Here is a 21782-nt window from a genome sequence, read left to right as displayed (position 1 = left end):
GGTCCATTTGGATTGCCTTCACCAGAACAATTTGACAGGATGGATATTTGAGAAAGAGGCTATATATGATTTACTAATATATTATAAGTATAATACATTAATTAAGAAATCATATTATTTAATTAGTATTGATCAAGAATTAATTTGGAATTAATTTAGTGATCAAAAGAGACTAATTAAATTAACAGGGACTGATTATGTAAATCAGTGATATATAGTGTTTAGGTTATTGATCCATGATGGGTTAAGTTTATGTAAGTATCCATAAGAGTTAGCCCATATGAGATATTGATCATAACCCAAGTGCATGGATTAGGGTTTACCCATGGCTCTTGGAATCCTACATTGTATAAATGTCACCCCTTAGCCAAAATCGACACCTAATGAGTTCTAAGAGAACCCTAGCCGATTTTGGTGGTGTCTAGGCGTCTAGCCTCTCTCTCAAAGTCTTCCATTGTTCATGGTGTTTGTAAACCATTTGAGGCATCACACTTGAGGTGCTAAGGTCTTGAAAGGCCAAAACTACAAGCTACAATAAAGAGGTATTATTCTAACTAGTTTTATGATTCATGTACCAAAATTGTATGCTAGTTGTAGGCTTCATGCTATGGAAATTTTATTGCATGTATAACTAGAGAAAACTTAGATCCAAAGCTATTAGGGTTGTATGTGCACCATAGGAGTGTTATAGTAAATAAAACCCAACAACTTTATCCATTAAGACCTTGGAAAGAATCAAATATGAGCTTTGGAGCTCTTGAAATCGGAAGAAAATTGATTAAGCTCGTTTGAGTGGTTCAGACTAGTCCCCACACTATGGCCTTTGGCTGCCACGACGTGGCGATTGGGGAGTCAGTGACTGTTTTGACATTTAGTGCCCATGACATGGCCAAGGAAGGCCACGACGTGGAGGGCTGATGTTGGCAATTTGACCTTAGCTTTGACCATTGACTTTTTGACCGATTTGGCTTTTGGTCAAACTTGGATAGAATTGAGTATTTGTCTAAGGGTTGGTTTAAGTTTTTGCTTTAAGAAGCTTAAGTTGGATGTACTGATGTTGAGGTAGTTATTGGGCTTCTGTTGAGTAGTTCAAGTGGGTCTCTTCACTGTGCTCGTGGGTCGAAGGCACCAATGTCGGCCCACTGGATTATGTTTGTAGGATGATAGTTGTCTTTAGGACACTTGCTGATATGCATGTATGTGCTTGTTGTCTTTGTGACTCATGTCGATATGCATGTATGCTTATGTATGTGGGATGAAATAGAAATAGGGGTTGTTACGGACCTGACACTGCTACATGATGTTATATGGAGTCATTATGGACTCAGTGTTGATTTGGACCCGGGAATTGTTATGAACCCGACACAGCTACATGTTGTTATATGGAGTCATTATGGATTGAGGGTTGATACGGACCCGAGACAGGTACGTATTGTTATATATATGTTGTATGTGGTGTTTTGGGGAAACTCACTAAGCTTTGTGCTTACGGTTTTGTGGTTTAAACATTTTCAGGTACTTCCAATTTCAAAAGGAAGAGCCCGACTTGATCGCACTGCATCCCCTGGAGATTTATTCCGCAATGATTATTTATAATTTTACTCTGACGATGTTTTGAGAATACCTTTACTTTGATCGTCTTTTGGGATGATGAATGAATGGTTTTGATTTATTTAACAATGAAAATTTTACTCGGTATTTTTGGGACATTACATGATTTTCGAGGACTATAAACACCACATCCCCATGGTGGGCGCTAAATTGTTTTGGTCAAAATCACTTGAATGAATATCAACCAAATTGAATGAGAGGCTGTGGTGTTGTAGGTTAAGTGATTATTGAAATTAGAACAAGATTGCACAAGTGATTTACAAGGAAAACCTTTGATCCTTGCTAGAATCTCTGGCACAAAACCTTGGGAGGTGATAATGATCACCTGTTTTGTTAATTTGTATTAATTGAAAGACTGATTACAGAAATGAAAGTAAGTAAACGAGTACAATTATTGTAGTAAGTCTAGATGTGTGTAGTGTGTGAAATACATGTGTATTTATAGTCTACTCTAAGTAACAATAAGTCTGATATTTTTAGGATCCTCTCAAATAAAAATGAATACATTGGTTTGACTTGGTAATCCTGGGTCTTTTGCCTGATTGAAACATTTTTTCGTTGAGAATGAATCTTATGTTGACTAATTTGTTAGAAACGTTAGGAAATAATAATAATAATGATCAAGATCCTGAGATCCATTCGGGATCCTGAAAGTTCTTGAAGATCCGAGATCCTAAATAGGGTTGAGGATCTTGGCCCTAATAGCGGATATGATAGGCCACGAGCACGACGAACTACGAAGGTCCAAGCTAGCATGCACGAGCCATAGTCGTGGCCACCTAGACCATGGAACCATTTGTGGTATACATAATTTATATTAAGGTCAAAACTTGATAACTTGTGAACATTAAACTCGTCTTTCAATATAGTGTAATAAAAAATTCTTAGGCATACAATATCAAATATTTATGTTTATGTTAATTTTAAATTAGCTAATGTATTATTCACGTAAATTAATAACATAATATAACTTTAGTTCGTTCAAGCAATTTACTTTAATTATTCTAAGGAAAAATAGCATTATAAACTGACAATGATAACTTTATATATTAATTGGTGCTAGTTGTAGGTGCTTTGTCGTAACATAAATAAATAAAAATTTAATCTCATATAAAAAATATATTTGATTGATTTATAAGGTCATCCATATCAATAAGATATCATTAATATTTCAAACATGTCATATTGGTTTTTATAATTACTTCTGTATCATTGCAATGTCACTCATATCTCACCCCTACAACCTCTATCTCTCACTTCTCCCTCATGTAGCCTATTTTCCTTAAGTTTTCTAGCATCTTGGCGAAGCCCTGCGATACCTTAAGTGCCCGACTAGTAGTAGATATCTAGTTGAAGCTCCCGGGTCAGAGTTATGCCCGCATAATTTCCTGTTTTCGTTAGATTACTCTGTAAGTCAAGCTACACTTATTTATTTTAAGTGTAACTTTTAATTATAGTCAGTCGTTATTATGGACCTATAATTAAGATTTATCAGTGATCCCAAGTCATTATCCTGATTGATCTACTTACGGGAGTGATGTCTAGGCTGGATTTTGTGAGATATTTAAAATGACATTTCCAAATAGTATACTATGTATACCAAACGACCCTACCTCCGATATGATCCTACCTGGTTATTCCTTACTTGATAAACCTTGATGTAAACATTGAGATTATTTAGGAATCTAGACTATCAATAAATAGTTGTCGGGATTATGAAACTAGACTGAGACTTGGTGCTTTATACATTTAGGTCTTGGAGAAGTGTTAAGGCGAAGCGCTGCCCTAACCTCGAGTCACATACTTTTGTTAGGTGAGTGCATAGTTACTTTCAACTTACACATAAATACAGGTAGTCTAATTGCTTAAATGATATGTGTGTTGTCTTGTTGTGTTTAATATATATATATATATATATATATATATATATATATATATATATATATACATACATACGTGCAACATGATATAGTTATTACTTGGTTAAACTATCTATACTTATCATACTTAATAATAATATTGGGTAGTAATGGGCCATGTGAAATAATAGATGAGAGGTCGTGATAGATCCGTGTGAGACAGTGGTTGTGGTAGGTTAGTAAGAAATGTGTAAGAGAATAAGTCGTGTCTGTCGTGTCTATCCAAAGTACTAATGTACTGACATGCTTATCCAAAGTATTATCGTACTGTCGTGCCTTCTATGTTTGTCCAAAGTATTGATGTATTGTCGTGCTTACCCAAAATATTATCATATTGTTGTGCCTAATCATCTAAGAAATATAGGTGTCGGCTGATAAAGGTCATTTAGGAAAGATCCTTCGAGATCATTATTTAAATATTAGGAAGTGAGGATAACGGGAATGTGAAACTAGGTTATTTGTTTGCTAAAAATATATAATTAAAGATTATAATATTGTGGGTTTAAAACTCTATATACTCACCAGGTTTCCCAACCTGACCCACTCAGTTTATTTGTATCATGGATACTTGGATAATGGTATATGTGTCTACTGAGAGATTCAAGGAGATGTAGACCATTAGTATATTGAGATGTTGTAAGTATCCGTTTATGCTTATGTTTCTTTGTATCGGTTATGACATCCAAACTTTTGAAATATAGAATCTTCTGAAATGTATTGATTTTGATATTACATCATGTCAAGGATATTTGGGACCAATTCTGCAATAACAAAAGTATTAAATAAGCGTAAACAAAAAGTTGTAAAATGGTCGTCAAAATGAGGATGTCACAACGTTACATCCTCCTCTTTCCCCACATCCTCCGGTATGTTTCTCCATCTCTCAATCAATCTGTCATTGTTCTTTAATTTTGGATTATTACTCTGATTCACCCTCTTGGTGTTCTTTAATTTTGGATTATTTCTCTTATTCAAGCCCTGCTCCACAATCGATTTTTATAAAGTTGGGCTCAATTCATATTCATCATTTAAGTTTTTGAGTTGTTTCTTGTGGATTAGTTAGGTATAGGGTTTATAGATTGATTGATGGTTGTTTCAGATGCGTTGTTAACTATTATAATATCACGAGTAATGATTGTAGGAAGTTAGATGATATTGCCCTTGATGCTATTGACTTCCTTTTAAACATGTTTATGGGTTCTGATGGAATAGTGAGGGTGGTTTCTGTTTTTTTTTTCTAAAGTTGAAATCATATTGGATGCAAAAATCGGAACTTCATCAGTTGCAAAAATTCGAACTTCATCCTTTCTTTACTATTACATTATAGATTGATCAAAAGCTTTATATGGTTCAATTATATAATTCTTTTGTTTGAGATAATGGCATTCTTTGTAGTTAATTCATGATAAACAAGAAACACAAGGTTCAAAGCCATTAGAAGGAAGTGAAAGGAAAGAAGATGGAAGCATGAGCTTTATAATGAAGTGAATAAGAGTCTGAGTTCAAAGAATGAAGAGGACCTGATTGAAAAAGTTGAAGCCCATCTTGTGTCATAGCCATGTTTTTTTTTTGTTCCATATGATTTCACGGGACATTTTAGTTTTTTCTCGAATGTGAAGTGATGAAGTGATGATCCTAGAATGGGTCAAAGTTGTAATTTGTGGGTGGTTAAGGATGAGATTCTCTGTTTTTATCGTATTTGAATGAGTATGAATTTAAGAATAATATCAAGTGGTTTTGATTAAAGATTTGAATTCTCTAGTGCTTTTGTTAAGTGTTGGATATCAAAGGGCATTTAGCCCAATGATATTAGGTGTTGCCTCCCTTTTTGAGGTTGAAGGTTCAAGTTCCGTCTGATACATAGGTAGTAATGAATAGTTTAGGAGTAGGTTATATTTGTTTTAAAAAAAAGTGTTGTTTTGGATAAAATGTTTGGATACATTATTAGATCGATGAACAAAAACGAAGTGCTTTCTTGTAGTGTTGTTTAAAAATGTTGTTTAAGGGTAATAGTCATTTTGTACAGTTAATCAGATCTAAAATTAAACAGTAAGCTTTAGTCAGAACTTCTAACACTATCAGTTCTAACCCAACTAGCAACTATCAAACGTCCCTTAAATAACTTGCAAAGTAGGAGAAGTGGCATTGCAAAAGAATTTGAAAGACCCGATTTTGGTGATCTAAGATAGCTACAATAGATAACTATAAGATGAATCAATGAAAATTTCACTTTCTAGAACAAAAATCAAATATATTACCACCTTTGGCAAAGATACGTATAATCTAAAACAAAATTCGGTTTAAAATATATGTGTATTACTATTTAAGTATTTGATGTTTTAAAAAAAGAAATGCCGCCATTATTTCTTTGATCATTTGAAACCTATTTTAAAAAAGAAAGAACTAAAGAAAAAGTAAAAAAGAACATTGGAATTTGAACCCACCCAAAACTTCTCTATAATTCCTTTCCTTCTATCCCCTGCAGCTAAACTTTTCTTTTGCGTTTTTTGAGCCTCATCTTCCGCTTACTTTATTTAATTTAAGTGATGATTTACTAGTTTTTAAATATCATATTTATTCGGGGTGAACCTTTTTTTTATGTTTTTTTTATATATTAAAAAATCATATTTATCCAATTAGTTTTTAAATATTATATTTATTTCTCATAAAATTTTAAAACATCTATTTAAATCCTTGTGTTTAATATTTTTAAATATTTTATATCATTTTAAATTTTTATTTTTATTAACCGACTATCATATTTTTCTTATAAATTTAATTTTAAATTATTATATGTATTTTAGTAAACTTTCAAAATATAATATTTATCAAAATTATCATTTTAATCAGTTTTAAAAAATTAAAAACCATATACAACTAAATAATTTATTCATATTAAAGCAATCATGCACTCTCGTCATTTTTATTTTTATTGTTAAAACTTAAACGATGTAAAGATTTTAGAAAAAAAAAATCCAACAACTTGAGTAGAAATACCAAAAAAAAAAACTTTTTAATGTGTGTAAGGATATGTTTACAAAGATTTTATGCTAAGCTTACATAGTCTTTGAATAATATTTTCCATTTCATGTCTTTTGGAGATCTCTAATAAATGATTTATATACGTGTTCAATTGGTGTGGGGTTTTTTTTGTTTACGAAGTCTTTGTTGATATAACATATTATTTATAATAACAAGTCGATATATTGTTTACATATCTTTCATAACTAAAATCAATATAAAATTTAATTATGTTTATTATCTTTATTAATAATCTGTACTTATATTACCATTTTAAATATATATTTATATTGTGATCAAAATTATATGAATCTTATTTCATGAACAATTTAATTGTTGATATAACATATTCTTTATAATAACAAGTGGATATATTGTTTACATATCTTTCATAACTAAAATTCAATATAAAGTTTAATTATGTTTATTATCTTTATTAATAATTTGTATTTATATTACCATTTTAAGTATACATTTATATTATGATCAAAATTATATGAATCTTATTTCATGAACAATTTAAATGTTGATATAACATATTCTTTATAATAACAAATCCGTATATTGTTTACATATCTTTCATAACTAAAATTCAATATAAAGTTTGGTTATGTTTATTATCTTTATTAATAATTTGTACTTATACAACGAATCTTTTCCCCTTACGGTCTAAAAATCTAAACTTCGAAATTTATTTTATCCAAAAACATGTTATTGGTGACACAGTTAATTATACTCTTTAAAGAAATACTCTGTTAAATATAAATAGTTTCTCTATTTTGATAGTCATTAATAATAGTATATAGGTGGAGATTGTTAGGATCAAACCTAATGATTTGATAAGTCAATGAGATTATTAGCCAACTATAAGAAAGTGAAGTTAATGGCATCAACGTGAAGATTTGAAGATCTGCAGCGCGGCTTGGGAAACATAAGTTTGATGTTTAGGTATTGCATTGACAACTATATCTAGTATTTATGTAATGTTATTGGTGTTCATTCATTAGTCTTATGTAATCATTTATTTATGTATAAATTTCTCTATGAAAGTTATATTCTGATGGTGTGTTCTTGATCAGAGTTTGTTTATGATTAACTACCATGTTTATAAAAATGTTCATAAAGAAAGAATAAGAAATGAAAACTCATAAGTTTTAACCAAGAACCTTTTTAAAATTTTCAATGAAAACTCTACTCCTTTTTTTTTTTTTTGAAAAATTTACAAGAAAACTAAAAAGAATTTTCTACAACCTTATACACTGATAATCATCAAAAAGAATTTCATTTAAACCATCATTTCTCACTAAAATTGCCTACTAATTAGGCATGCCAAACCATGTTTGTGTGTCGTGTATATGTGTCAGACTAGAAATTTACACAGCACGAATTGTAAAACGTGTCTTGGGTATCAAGCACGAACACGACACGTAATTAACCTGTGTGACACGTTATACAACACGAATAGACCCGTTTTTAACTGTATTACATGATAAACACGAATTTACACAAATTTATTTCGTGTCTATACGTGTTTATACATGTCACGTGTTGCGTGTCAACACGAATTAAATTCGTGTGTATACATGTTTATATAGGTAAATTTGTGTTTGACACGCATAAGACACGAATCACGAGTTTAAAATTTCATGTTGACACAAATAGACACGAAACACGAATTTTTAAAACTCGTCCACGGAAAACTTGTGTTGTGTATCAAATTATCAGGTATATACAAATACTAATATAATATGGACAACAGACGAAAAGACCATAATTGATAACTCAAACCGTCCTCTCCAAAGTTGGCCAAAAAAACAGTCCAAAACAACCCAACATAGAAAATTTTGTAAGCATCTTAACCAGCAATCCCATTTTAGTATGTAAATAATACTTAAATGCAGAAGTTTAAATTATCGGTAATTTTTTTTGGGAAGAAAAGTACTTGTAATGGTATGAGGTAAAAAGCTAAAAATGTGATAGCTTTTCTGAAAATTCATCTATATAGTTTTGTTGATTTTTACAGATATTATCGCTGAAAAGTATTTTTAACTTTTTTCGTCCTTACAAAATATTGTTTCTTTTTAACCGATTCAGTCCTTGAGGCGTTTAACTTAAAGTTTCATGCATTAATTTTTTTTTTAAAAGGACCATTTTGCCCCCATCTCCTTCATCACCATATTCCAAGCATCAAAATTACGCTTAACTGTATATCTACTACAAGACACGGTCAGTTTAAAATACAAGCATCAAAATTAATGGAACAACAGACTTGAAAATCCTTCAAGATATCTCAAAACCTTGGAATATTGAGGAGTTAAAATACATACAACTTTTACCCAATTTCTAGCATCTTTTTATGCAAACTTAATTCATATTTCAAAAGCCTATTTCTTTGTGTGTATCGGGTCCAAAAACATTCTATAGCTGAATAGTTGTGCAATTGTTTTTTTCTACCATTAAAGATGTATAGGTATCCTCAAACCATCATGTGCAAGCTGAACTGGAATTCCTTCTCTGTAGCAAGCAACAAGTGAAGAATTAAGGGTCTGTTTGGTAATCATGGAATGGAATCACAAAGAATGGAATGAACAAAGTAAAGGTAATGGAATGGGTCATTACATTTAATTATCATGTTTGGTTGGTTTGAAAGAATGGAATTAGCAATTCAAACATGTTGTTTGTTAGAAAACAGGCAAAATGCAAGAAACAGCAATGTAGTTTCTAAACTTTTCCTTAATATAGCATTGTGCTTTCAAATTATTCCTTATTAGAACATTGTACTTTAAAAAAATTACTCAATATAGCAATGAGATTTAAAAGATGATATGACATGGCACAGGTTAACATGTGTATGTGTGAAGTCATTGTCCACATAGGACAAACACATGTAATATATACTGCTGACATGGCAACAATAATAATATGAAGATTTTAAAAAACACACAAAAATAAAATGTTATTTCTTGAAAATTAAACTAATAAAAGATATACCAAACAGGATTTTTTTTTTCATTCCATTGTGACTACCTAAAGGAATCAAAAGGGTAGGAAAGTACCTTTTAGACCAATCCCGAAGGAATTCATTATCTTTATGGTGATCAAACTCATGAGTCATTCCAATAAGAAATGCTCTCTTTGGTTGCAATCTTTTAATGGCTTCCAGAGACTGTTAATACATGTATAAATTAAGATAAAATTAGATGATAGTTGAAGTAATTCAAAGCAAGATCACAATAAAGGAACTTAATGACAAACCTGTGGGAAGCAAAAATGTGTATTATGGGATCCATTCTGCAAATAAAAAAGAAAATTTCATGAGATAATAACAAATTATGAAACCAAAACCATATTAATGAAGTGGAAGACTTGGAGTATTGACCTTATAAAGTGTATCCAGTATAAGAAGATCTAGTTGTTGACCTGCACTTTTAGATATACCTGCAAATTCAAAAAACCTGAGGATAAACTGAAACACAAAAAGGTATGAATCTATGAAAAGGAAAAGAAGAAACACTCACAAAGTTCAGTGTCTTCTATAAAGCGTGAAATATCAGATATATAAGCTACTTTGCTATTTTTTCCAAACAAAAAACCTAAACAAATATAATCCTCCCCATGCATCACCTAAATAAAGGTAAACAACACTCAAAAACCTATATAACTGTAATTATAATATATTATTAATTCAAGCAGAAAATAATAAATAGATAAATGAAAAGGTTAGAATATTAACTGGAAAGGGTGTGATTTCTAGTCCGGATGCAACAAATGGTTTCTTACTATCATTCTCAATTATTTTCCACTCAAGTTGTGCTACACGTCTAACTTCTTCACCAGCTTTGAGCTTCCTTTGTAATAGGTAAGGAAATTTCACTTTTAAGCTGTTTAATACATGAGAAAGATTGACAGATCATGCAACCATAACATGAGTATTGAAGTGTCAACAGATGAAAAAAAACCAAGAACTTGAATACCTTTCCATTGCATGTTGATTTAGGAAAATAGGTGTAGGTTCAATGTCGTTTACTGGACTGAATGGTTGCACTGAACGGATGTCATCAAGACCAAGAACTGCATCCGCATGTTCATGAGTCAAAATAATCTGCATTTTATAACAAGTATTTATTATTATCAACATCATGGATCCCATTTGTCTTTCCGTTAAAAGATTTGATCAAAGAAACTATATACTCCCCCTCCCATGAAAGTTTCAAGTAGAGGAAGAATATCCAAGCAATATGAACTAAAAACTGTATTAGGGAGAAGAAAGTTACAGAATCAACTTGAGGGATCTTATGGAAAGTAAACCACCGGAGGACTTGCTCCCTGAATGTCTTTCCCACATCAATTAGTATGTACTTATGTTCCCCAGCACTTGGACTATAATCAATCAGAAGAGATGTATTGCACCTATATAATCATAACTTTTATTAGCCACCATTAACATTAGGATAAGCTTAATGAATATATAGATGGCAATGATAAGCATAATCTCAGACTTAATTTGCTCAATGAAAATATAGATATTGTCCAATCAGTGTCAGTCTGCAGGGGGTGGCTATGTTAGCACATACACCCTCTATTCAAAAAGAGGAGGTAGCCGGAGAAAGTCATAGCATCATATATATGGATTTTGATAAATATCTGCCACAAACTTTTTATATGTATGATTTGTTGTAGAGTTTTATGTTTTCATCAGAATTTCCAAAAAATCGTGTTTGAAGTTCACAACTAAGGTAGAAGGAGTTAATACGTTTCCTAGAGTTGAACTTATATACCTTTTCATGTGTGATCAAAAGCATTTTCTTGCCGAATTTGAAACTAATAACCAATACATGTGTGTCTAGAAGTCAAAATTTTACTATAATTGGGAAGGAATGAAGAATGAGAACTATTTACAAGTTTGAACATACAAGTTTCTCCAAAAAATCAGAATCCCCGACAAGTTTGAACATACAAGTTAATCCATCATAAGCATTGATTTTTATGCAGGCAGATCTACAACATCTAAAGGTTAAAGATCCATGACGATGCAATGGAGGGGGAAAATGCAACTATAACCCTAGAATTTAGTTTATCATCGTCGAATACCTGTAATTAGGGTTAGATTCAGGTGGAGTCGATAAGGACTGGAAGCAGACTTTACAAGGTGGATCCGATGGTTTGATCAGACACATTGCGTTGGGGACAGCACTCGAACAACCAGTACCTACAAAGATCAATGCTGAATGAGGTTGCTCGCGATGGCCGTTCTCCAAAAAGTCACCGCCGACGTCCATATAAGCTGCCGGAATGAAACTGGAGATATGAAATAGATTCGGAATGACAGAAATCTTCGATCGCAGTATTGGAAGAAAAAAGGGTGTTGAAACTTGAAAGAGAAGAATTTAGCGGTTTGCAAACTTTATGATTATTTCTCGTTGGTGGATCCCACACACGTTATTTCTCGTTGAAGAATTTACCAAGACTAACAACAGCAAAACTATTATTTCATTAAAAAAAATTCTTTATTATCTAGACATTCAACCAAATTCAAATTTTATGTAGTTATCAACAATCTAATACATCAAAAATATAGAAGTTTCAGATATATATGAAGATTAAATTATATCAATATTATATTATATATAAAAAAATTTAAAACCATAAATTTTGTTAACTTTTCAATAACATATTATGTAATAAATAGTTATGGAAATTGAAAATAAAATATATGTCCACCCATAGCTTTTCATGTTTTGAAAAAAGAGTTTGTTAGAGCACCCACAAATTCCATTTGCAATGCCAATAATTCATTTTTATATGTCACGTAAAACACGTTCTTGTAAGTGATATTTAATATTAAATAACGTTTTTCATTTTAATTTTTTTATTTTATTAAACTGTATTTATTATATATATATATATATTAGAAGCTTGTACGGTCTTTGACGAATCCATATCGAATTAAATGAGTGTGGATTGTAGACATGTATGTTTATATGTGTATATAAATATTCTAAGCTAAATGCTCAAAAATTAGGTATGTGTGCCATATATAAGTTATTAGTATACTATTTTACAGACAAATTATATGAATAAGCTATCAGTTTACTATTTTTATGTAAAAATAGGAGTGTGTGCCATGAGATACATAACAATATTTAGAGATGTATTTTCCTACGTAGAGCCAACTACTATTATTAGTTGACCATCGTGTATGTGGTTCAAGGAAATAATTGGAAAAATAATAAGAGCATGTGTCATTATGCACGATATAATTGTGGAAGATAAACATGATTCATATATTCGTCAATTTGATTTTATCGATAATAATGTTAATTTTAATATAGTTAGGCATGAAATTTTCCGAAATCGTCTTCACTCATATGAAATGTATCTTCAGAGTCATGCAAAAATCCCTAACATATCCATAAATCACCAACTACAAGCGAATTTGAGTGAAGAGATTTGAAACCAATTTAGAGATAAAGAAAATAAAGATTAATATTGTGATATTCGTTTTGTAATTCATGTTTTTGTAACGTCTTAATATTTAAATAATTAATAAAGTAAAATAAATTTAATATTTATTATTATTTTGTTATTTTATATTTAAAAATATTATTTTCATTATAATAATCAAATTTATGTTTATTTATTATTGAGTGTGTGTGTGTGTATATATATATATATATATATATATATATATATATATATATATATATATATATATATATAAACGGATTTGATGTATTTGAGAGATGAGTGACATTTCATTGATATGGATGACCTTAGTCAACTTAAGTTTGTACATTTTTTGTTTTTGCTTTTTTTTTTAAGGACCGATAAACATAGTTTGCAACTTTGCATCATTTATATTAACTAGATAATAAGTTTTGAGAACACATAGCCACATTGTATAAGAGAGATACCGATAAATGTATTTTTATTATTTGAAATTATAACAAATGTAACTTGTTCTAGTATGTATCATATAATTTAATAATTTTAAAAAATTAATAGGCAAAATAATCAAAAAATAACATCTTGTGAAAACTGAAAAGATGTTGCATATTTTGTGAAATAAGGGAAAAACATATTAGGTTGGGCTTAGATAATCATTTTTGTTACAATAACATGCAATATTTGACACCTTAAATAATTAAATCTAAATATGTTTATGATGACGTACGGTTTATATGACTAAGTCCAGTCCGATGTCATTGGTCGGGTAACAATAACATCAGACTGGGGGAACTTGATGATATATGGTCAATTGGCATGGCCTAGACTGCTCTAGCGCGCCATCCTGGTCTGGCATTCCCTTACCAACCTTGTTGGGGACTCTCCTGTCGGCCCGGCCTGGCGCTCCCTTGCCTGGAGCCCCCTTGTCGGCCTTTCCTGGTGCGTGCCCGTTAGCCTTGCCCGAGGCGCACCTGTCAGCCCCGCCCGGCGCCTCCGGGCGGCCTTGCCCAGCTCCTTGCTAGGTGGGCCTGAATTGGGCTGGCCCAAGGCCTGACCTAATTCCCCTTGACCTAGTTGTCCCCTATAAATAGAATAGTGTCTCCTCCATGAAGGAGGATCTTTTCCTGGGACCCTTCCCCATGGCTCGGCCGCCACACTATACTCCAGCCGGGTGACTCAACTGCCACCCGTCGCCGTCAGCCACCATACACTAGCACCAACACCAAGATGGTTCTTTCCAGCTAATCTCAGATCTATCAGCTGATCTAACTTGATCGTCGGAGTCCGCTCCCGGGGCACAGTCCCTAGGGCGGCTCTAACGACTTTGCTCTGTGATGTCCAGATCTCCGCCGCAGCAGAAGACCAGAAGACTTGCCGGAGGTCGATGTCGCATCAGTTTATTTAAATAATTATAATTTTGGAAGGTGCTACATACCAAAAACATTTTGGTAATAATCCACTTGAATTAAAAGAGCATATTGATTCCAAAATTAGTCACTTAACAAATAAACGATGTTCAGGTGTATCTTTCATTCCACATTTTTCGTGTGCATCTTGTATTCCACCTTTTCTGTAGAAGATTCCATGATATCATTATAACAAGTTTGCACGAAACATTCAGTCTCACTCTCACACTCAACGTTTACTTCTTTGCTTTAACCACAACCATGTCAACCAGCACCACATATATCAAATAGAAAAATACCAAAATCTACCACACATGTCAACATTTCATCATGTTATCTTTTAAAAATGATTGACAGCATGCAACCACCACTTAACATGTAAATAGGCATGCATCTTTCATGACTTTAACACCAAAAAAAAGGTTTAGGTGTAATGCATAAAAATAGTATCATCTTTCTTTCTTAGCAAGCCAAAGATTACACTATATAATTTTTTTGGCATAATCGCTTTACAAGAACCAATTGTACAAAACTTCAATCAATGGGAATCTAGTTTTATAGAACTACAAAAATGCAAGTGTTTATATGAAGATGCCAAATCTGGATGCATTTCTTCTTTGTTATACAGCGGAGCGGGCCCCTCTTAATCCTAATGCAAATCAATCTATGTTTTAATACAGGAGACGAGATCAAAAAAACTTGTTCTTTAAACACTAAAGAGGAGTTTCATTTTTGTCTACCCCAGTGGCTTCCACACTAACACTATCATCAGCATTCAAGCCACTCTCAGTGGGCATGCTTTCACCATCTGCAGGAGGGGTTTCAAGTTGTGTTGCTTCATCAACTTCCATCTGTGTTTCAGCCTCCTTTGCTTCTTCATGTTCCCCATTTCCCACATTCTGCATATCAGTCTCCATATCATCATCATCATCATCATCATGCTCATTTGTTTTTGCACCACCCATTTCTCCAGAATAATCTGAAAACTGGTTGCCAATCATTCTCGCCTAAAACACCACCCAAAAAAATCATCATTAACTTCACTCTATCCAACTCATAAAAAAAATCCACACCAAAAAAGGCAATTATTACCTGATACACTTGATGCATTCTAAAGTTAACGATTCCAGCCATTTCATCGATCCCACTCACAAAATGTGTGGGCCCCGTGTCTTCAACAGAACGATCAGTAGCAGGTGCAACCTCATGCAGATTGAGTGCAAGCAAATCAGGCCTCTGGAGTAAAAGCTGAAAAGTGGGCTGCAGTTCATAACACTGCTCAAACAGTGACCTCCTACAAAACACATAAAGTCCCAATCGAGCACGTGACATTGCAACAATCAGTCTTCTAACATCACGAAGATGCCCCACAAATCGTGTCCTCACAAGAGACAGAAGTATAAAATCATTCTGTTGACCTTGAAACTTGTCAACCGTTGCAACCTGTAAAAAATATATATTATATTATATTTTTCAACACAAAACTTACAAACACTATCGAAGGGAAAATAGCTAGCATAATTTATGTCCTAAACTGACCTTGTGTGGAAGGCCAATGAAATCATAAGGAGCACATCTTCTATTAAGAACATCGCGTATGAGAAGCTTCTGACCATTATAAGTTGTCAAGATTGATATTTTATTTGCAGGGTACCCCAACAACCGCATATAAATATAAACACTAACAAGATACTCAGCCTCCCCTTCATTTTGATAGAACCAAGGAGAAGGAGCACTCTCACCTTTCCCATGGTAATCAGGCACATCCACCAACTGATAATCAAAACCAAATCCAGCATTTGCTTTATGGAAAAAGGGATTTTCCTTAACATAAGGAAGATCACCTAAATCCCTATATCTCCAGTTATAAAGCTTGGCTAAACTCGGTCTTGCTCTACCTTGTGCATTCAGCTCAATGTAAGGGATTCCTAACCTCACAAAACGTGTAAATAAGCTTTGATCCATGTGGCTGTATTTTTGGAAAGCCATGTTTTTAACGACAGGTGGCAGTTGATGATGATCACCAATCAGAATGCAGCGTTTGAGTCTCGCGTGCCCATCTTCTTGTCTTTGAAGCAGCATCGGGATAAAAGTTTCTATTTCTAGAATCTGTGCGCTTTCTTCCATTAACAAGTTGTCATACTTGAATCCCAGGTGTAAAAAATCCTTTCTTTTTAAAGCTGCATGTGTACAAGTCATTGCCACAATCTTTGCTTGTTTTGTCATGAGGTGATTCGCTCTGTCAACTTGTGACTTCAGCAACTCAAACGCCCTGCATTCATCTAGCTCCTGGAAGACGGTTTTCAAATGACGAAAACACCCTTTCGCAGCACGCATGTCTTCTTCAAATGATGTTCCATTGAAAACAGGATTTGGGGTGTTGGAAAAGAATTCAGTGAAGGGAAATTTGTCTTTGACAAACGAGGGCTTATCTTGATTTTCATTGCAAGAAGCTAGAAACTGTTCCCAACGTGAGTACACGTGGAGCAACCAGAAGTAGCCAGCTGTCTCACAGGTGTAACCAACATCTTCAGGTAGTTGTAAAGATCTTGCAAGCCTTTCAACTTCACTAAGAAGCTCTAAACGTCTCACAAGCATTGCATTCACACGTCCTTGACGACTGAAATCAAGATCTGTTGCAAGTTCTTGCTCCCCTTGACCTAATCGAAGAAGATAACGAGCTGGCACATCCCTCTATTTATAAATAAAAAAAAAATCAAAATTAATTAATATGTAAGAGATAAAGATATATACTTTGAATGTAAATATGGAAACTGTTTTCATTTCATACCTCCATTATTTTTTCAAATAGGTCATTCAGAGCTTGATTTGAATGGGTGATGATTAATGTCCTCTGAGAAGGGCAATTGTGGTAAAGTACATTCAGTATCTGAACTGCAGTATCAGTCTTTCCAGTACCAGGTGGACCCACCACCATTGTTAATCCTGGTTGTATCCCTGAGATTATTGCTCCAACCTGTAGACAAAGTAATGATGTCATTCACCAAATATCTTATAAAGAACAAAATTAAAGATAAACACAAAAAAATACCTGTGTAGGGGTAAATCTAACAGAGTTTTGTTTTGGCTGATCTTGAGGATAAGGACCAGGGTCAGGAGGTAAGTAAGCTTCAACAATAAGTTTTTCTTTTTCTTTTTCTTCTTCAAAATCCTTCACATCAACTGAATCTGAATTGGACTTCTCATTTCCAGAAAGAGCATGAGTATTTCCTTTAAGATTTCTAGGAATGTTGATCCGAAATGGAGGGCCAGGATTCAAGTTCTCAGTGCCATCTGCATTTGTAAACATCAACTGATACTCTGAAAAACATTCTCTAACATGATCAGCATCAAGAAACGTGTCTTTGAAATCAATGGTTTCAAGAAGATCAGGCATATTAGTCCATTGAGCTGCAGAAGGATCCCCATATCCCAAAAATATATCATGCAACCATTTAGGAACAATACATGTTTCATTCATGAGATCTCTAATACTCTCCAATATTGCTTTGAAATTGTTCTCTTTTGGTTTCCTCCTCATCAAAATATTAAAACTACCATAAACATCTTCAGCACCTTTCTCAGCAATATCAGTAACATCCATATGATATTGAGCAGTATCAAGAGCAACAGTCACAGTTCTCAAATCCCCTTTTGGTGGTTTCCATTCATCTCTCTTAATTCTACCTGTAAAATCATTCATTAAATTCCCTTCCTCATCACGCATTTCAATAATCTCACATCCTCTTACAAATTGTAACCCTAGTTTTTGTGGGACCGATGCGTTTTCCGCTTCTTCAGCACTTAAAGGTTCAAAAGAAGGACGAATACAAAGCAAGAATAGCACATCATGTTCCTTTAACGCATTCCATTCAGACCTTATCTGTGCTTTGTAACTTGAAATGGCAAAAGTAACCTCAGCAGTTACAGATGAGGGCTTTACTTCACCAATATTTGGTTGTTTCACTTCAGTGATTTTGAATTCTTTAATGGGAACAGCCATTCTTGACCACCCACGAAAAGCAGGGTCCCCTTCATTGTTGGTGTATGCAAGAAGATGTGGAACAGCTTCTTGAATGTCCTCACGGATTTCATAAGTGGATTCGAGGCGAAAAAGATTAAAATTTCTTAAAAGGTAATCATGAAGGGTTAAAAATTGTAAATTTAGTTTAGGAAGTGCAAGGCAGCCTTCACCAGAGTAGTTGATACTAGGGACAAGACTTTCATCCCACATTATCTGTTCATTTGGATAAAGTGGTAAAGCATTAATTGATTCTTTTTGAGACTGTTGTTTCTCAAAAAAAGAGACCATGACTTCGATAAGAAAGTCAACTCTTTCAGTCCATGGATCGTTCTTTGAAACCAACTTTAGCTTACTGCAGACTAAGTCACGCAATTCATCAGGAGAAAGAACAGATAATTTCTTTGAAAGATCAGCACGCCTATCAATTGCTCCAATGTTAGCAAGTGCAAGTTCTTTCAATTTGGGTACTTTTTTAAATGAAAGAAGCTGAAAAGCTTGAAAGCGTTCATAATGGGCTTTAAGAACATCATCATCTGTCATTTGTTTCCCTGTGTTGTCATCGATTTCAAAACCTTCATAATACTGCAGCAAGTCAACTAGCTGTGCGAAAAGCTTGCCTTTTTCATGTCTATAAAGAACACTCAAATGACATTTCGCAACCACCGCCACATCAGCAACAAGAGCCTTAAAGTATCTGTGGACAATCATTCATCAAGATAAATAACAAAACATGAAGATGAAAAAAGTAAATAGCAGATAATGTATTTAACTTTGTGAGGATGAGTTACCTCCTGGTTGGAAGTTGGCTTAAAAGATCAATCAAGAACTCCATAAACCTCTCACAATACAAGATTGAAGCTTCATTGATTTGTTCAGACCCATGAACTTTGGACCCTTCATTGTCATCGTCGTGATAAAATACCTTTGAATCAAGCACCTCTAGAAACTCTTCAATGAAATTCCTTAAGAACTTCACTTCTAGCATTACTGACATATCAAAAGATTCCCCTCGTTTCTTTGCCTTCTTGGCTTTTTTTGCAATTCTTTTCCATTTGTCTATCAGATCATTATCAAGACAAAGCTCCATCTTAAAACAAATCAAAAGAAAATTAAACAAGTAAATATGAGAATCAAGTTTCATAAAAATAAAAGAAAAAGGTGTATGATGGACTTACCTGAAAACGACCAAAGGATAGACTATGCCAGCAATGAAGGCTTGCCAATCTCATGACTTTCTTGCTTACTATATCATCCTCCAGACTCTGTAACACAAAAGACAAGAAACATCAATTGACTATATATTGAGAGATAATATGCAACAAGATATACAACAACTTTTACCTGAAAGGCATTAATCATGAAAAGTAGGTAATTTGTCTTCTCTGCAATACTCAAGCTTTTTCCCTGCATTGAAGTTATAATGTCAACCATTAATCTTAACCTATGTCAGTAGCTACCCGGAAAGCAAAGACACATACCTCCTTTAAGCAGAGAACCCTCTCAAGAAATGCCTTAAATATATCTTTCCTATCATAAAAGCATATCCACGCAGCAACATTTTCTCGAAACTGCATCGCCCAAAAGGATAAAGTTATTATATAAGTCACTATTCACGGACTTCACCTTCTAGTTCATCATTTGTTTACTTAGCACAGGAATTCAAACCCTAAAATTATAGAGAAAAGAGTATACAGGGGTACTGAACTACTGATACCTTCTCGTTAATCATGAGAATCATTGACATGACATGCTCAAATGATGAAGTCTCGGGATCGAAATTTGGCCATAGGTAATTCTCCAAGTACTGACTTACTTCAAGAATCATAACCCTCTGCAACGGCACCGTTCTCCTCATCCTACCACTTTTGTCCTCCTTAACCAGCAACTCCGTCTCATAAATCTCCTTTACAAGCTCCGCACTAAACGGAGGTTTGTCGTTGTTTGATGCCGTTTTAGACCAGTTCGCATCGGCAATCTTAGTGAGCCGGTCCCGCTGGATTTCAACAAGGGTTATCGAGCTGGGCAGATTGGTACCTGGTTTTGATTCCGGCGGCCTTTCCGGAACTGCTTGGTCGGAACCACCGACGGTAACGGGGTACTCAGCAACGCGGTGGCGCCTGAAGTCGAACACTCCAGTTCCGTAGACTTTCGTCATTGTTCGGAATTCCTGGATCGACGAAGTGAGGGTCTGCTGTCAGTACCACGTAGAAATGTTCAAAAATCAATGTTAGCGTATGGAAGAACTTCAAACTGGACGATTCTGAATATGGGTTTGAATGGAGTTCTTTCTGAAATTACGTGAAACCCTACTCGCCTCTGATAGAAGCAGTACAGTGTGTCGTTGAGAAGGCGGTCGTGAAGGCTCGAATCCAAGGGTGTTCGGATTTGGGTAATTTGGGTAAATAGCGGAAAAGTCATAGCAAGGGACCAAGGACGTAACATTTCCTAAATGGTTAGAATTTTAATCCAAGTCTTTTTACCTATATTTTGTTTTACTAAAAATGTTTTTTAGCTTTATGCTAATAAAAATAAGTTTAGATAATATTTAAAAAGACATAGCGTAATCTAACCATTTTTTAACGGTTTTTGAAAAAAAAAATAATAATAATATCAATAGAATTAATGCTCATTTCGGATCTGTATTTTGAAATGGGTAAACGGATATAATGATCCGACATAATAACGTGGTCCCTTATAAATAACATTTCGAACCCACTTTCATTACATACTTCATTTCGGACAACATCAAACTCAAACAATGTCTTCTTCTAGCAATGAAGAGATTCAGTTTTTTTTGGGTATGTTTCGATTATTTTTATAATTATGTGTTAAAAAGTAAATATTTTCGTTTATTTTGTATAACAGGGGTTTTAAACCGCGCGAGTTTAAGACATAATTAAATTGTAAATAAAAGTAACCTCATATGCATGAGTTTAAGACATAATCAAAATGTAAGTAAGAGTAACCTCATATTTGATCTGATCTGAATGGTTTGTAATACTTATTTACCATAAAAACAATTGGGAAATCTTCAAGTATACAATAATTACTTACCAATTAACTTGCGATTCATCCCTTTGTTATTTATGTACCTGGCAAGCTCTAGCATATACAAAATTATGGGTCGGGCACATTTTGTTCTTTCTAAATAACAAGTGTTTTTGGCAAGAACAAAACAAAATGTGATCATTAACAAAGTTCATATTTAATAAAAATATAATAAAATAAAACAATGATAGAAAAAAATATAATGAAACAAAATGCTACAAATTTTAAATGACCATTGTTCCTCATAAGAAGCAAAAGAAATATACGAAGTCCAGATATGGCAAAGCATGTGCAAAATTTAATTGA

General features: G+C 33.5%; 2 protein-coding genes across 2 annotated transcripts; both read right to left on the bottom strand.

Annotated features, from left to right (window-relative positions):
* Positions 1–8782: 8782 nt before the first annotated feature.
* LOC145101483 (Metallo-hydrolase/oxidoreductase superfamily protein) lies at positions 8783–11946 on the bottom strand. Its single transcript, XM_079038689.1, has 9 exons — positions 11643–11946; positions 10826–10961; positions 10526–10653; positions 10285–10432; positions 10070–10175; positions 9931–9989; positions 9807–9842; positions 9608–9717; positions 8783–9065 (listed from the first exon to the last, which is right to left on the bottom strand). The coding sequence occupies exons 1-9, from the start codon at positions 11828–11830 to the stop codon at positions 9008–9010; spliced, it is 969 nt and encodes a 322-aa protein (XP_078894815.1). The 5' UTR covers positions 11831–11946; the 3' UTR covers positions 8783–9007.
* A 2991-nt stretch (positions 11947–14937) lies between these two features.
* Positions 14938–20813, bottom strand: EMB2765 (P-loop containing nucleoside triphosphate hydrolases superfamily protein). Its single transcript, XM_079038688.1, has 10 exons — positions 20143–20813; positions 19907–19996; positions 19770–19832; positions 19604–19690; positions 19217–19515; positions 17457–19122; positions 17196–17381; positions 15944–17098; positions 15497–15847; positions 14938–15411 (listed from the first exon to the last, which is right to left on the bottom strand). Exons 1-10 carry the CDS (start codon positions 20581–20583, stop codon positions 15118–15120), a joined length of 4632 nt encoding a protein of 1543 aa, XP_078894814.1. The 5' UTR covers positions 20584–20813; the 3' UTR covers positions 14938–15117.
* Positions 20814–21782: the final 969 nt, after the last annotated feature.

The sequence above is a fragment of the Lactuca serriola genome, chromosome 4 (genome assembly GCF_051521515.1).
Source record: "Lactuca serriola cultivar US96UC23 chromosome 4, Lser_US96UC23_V15, whole genome shotgun sequence".
NCBI lineage: Eukaryota > Viridiplantae > Streptophyta > Magnoliopsida > Asterales > Asteraceae > Lactuca > Lactuca serriola.
This window is presented reverse-complemented; position numbering and strand designations above follow the sequence as displayed.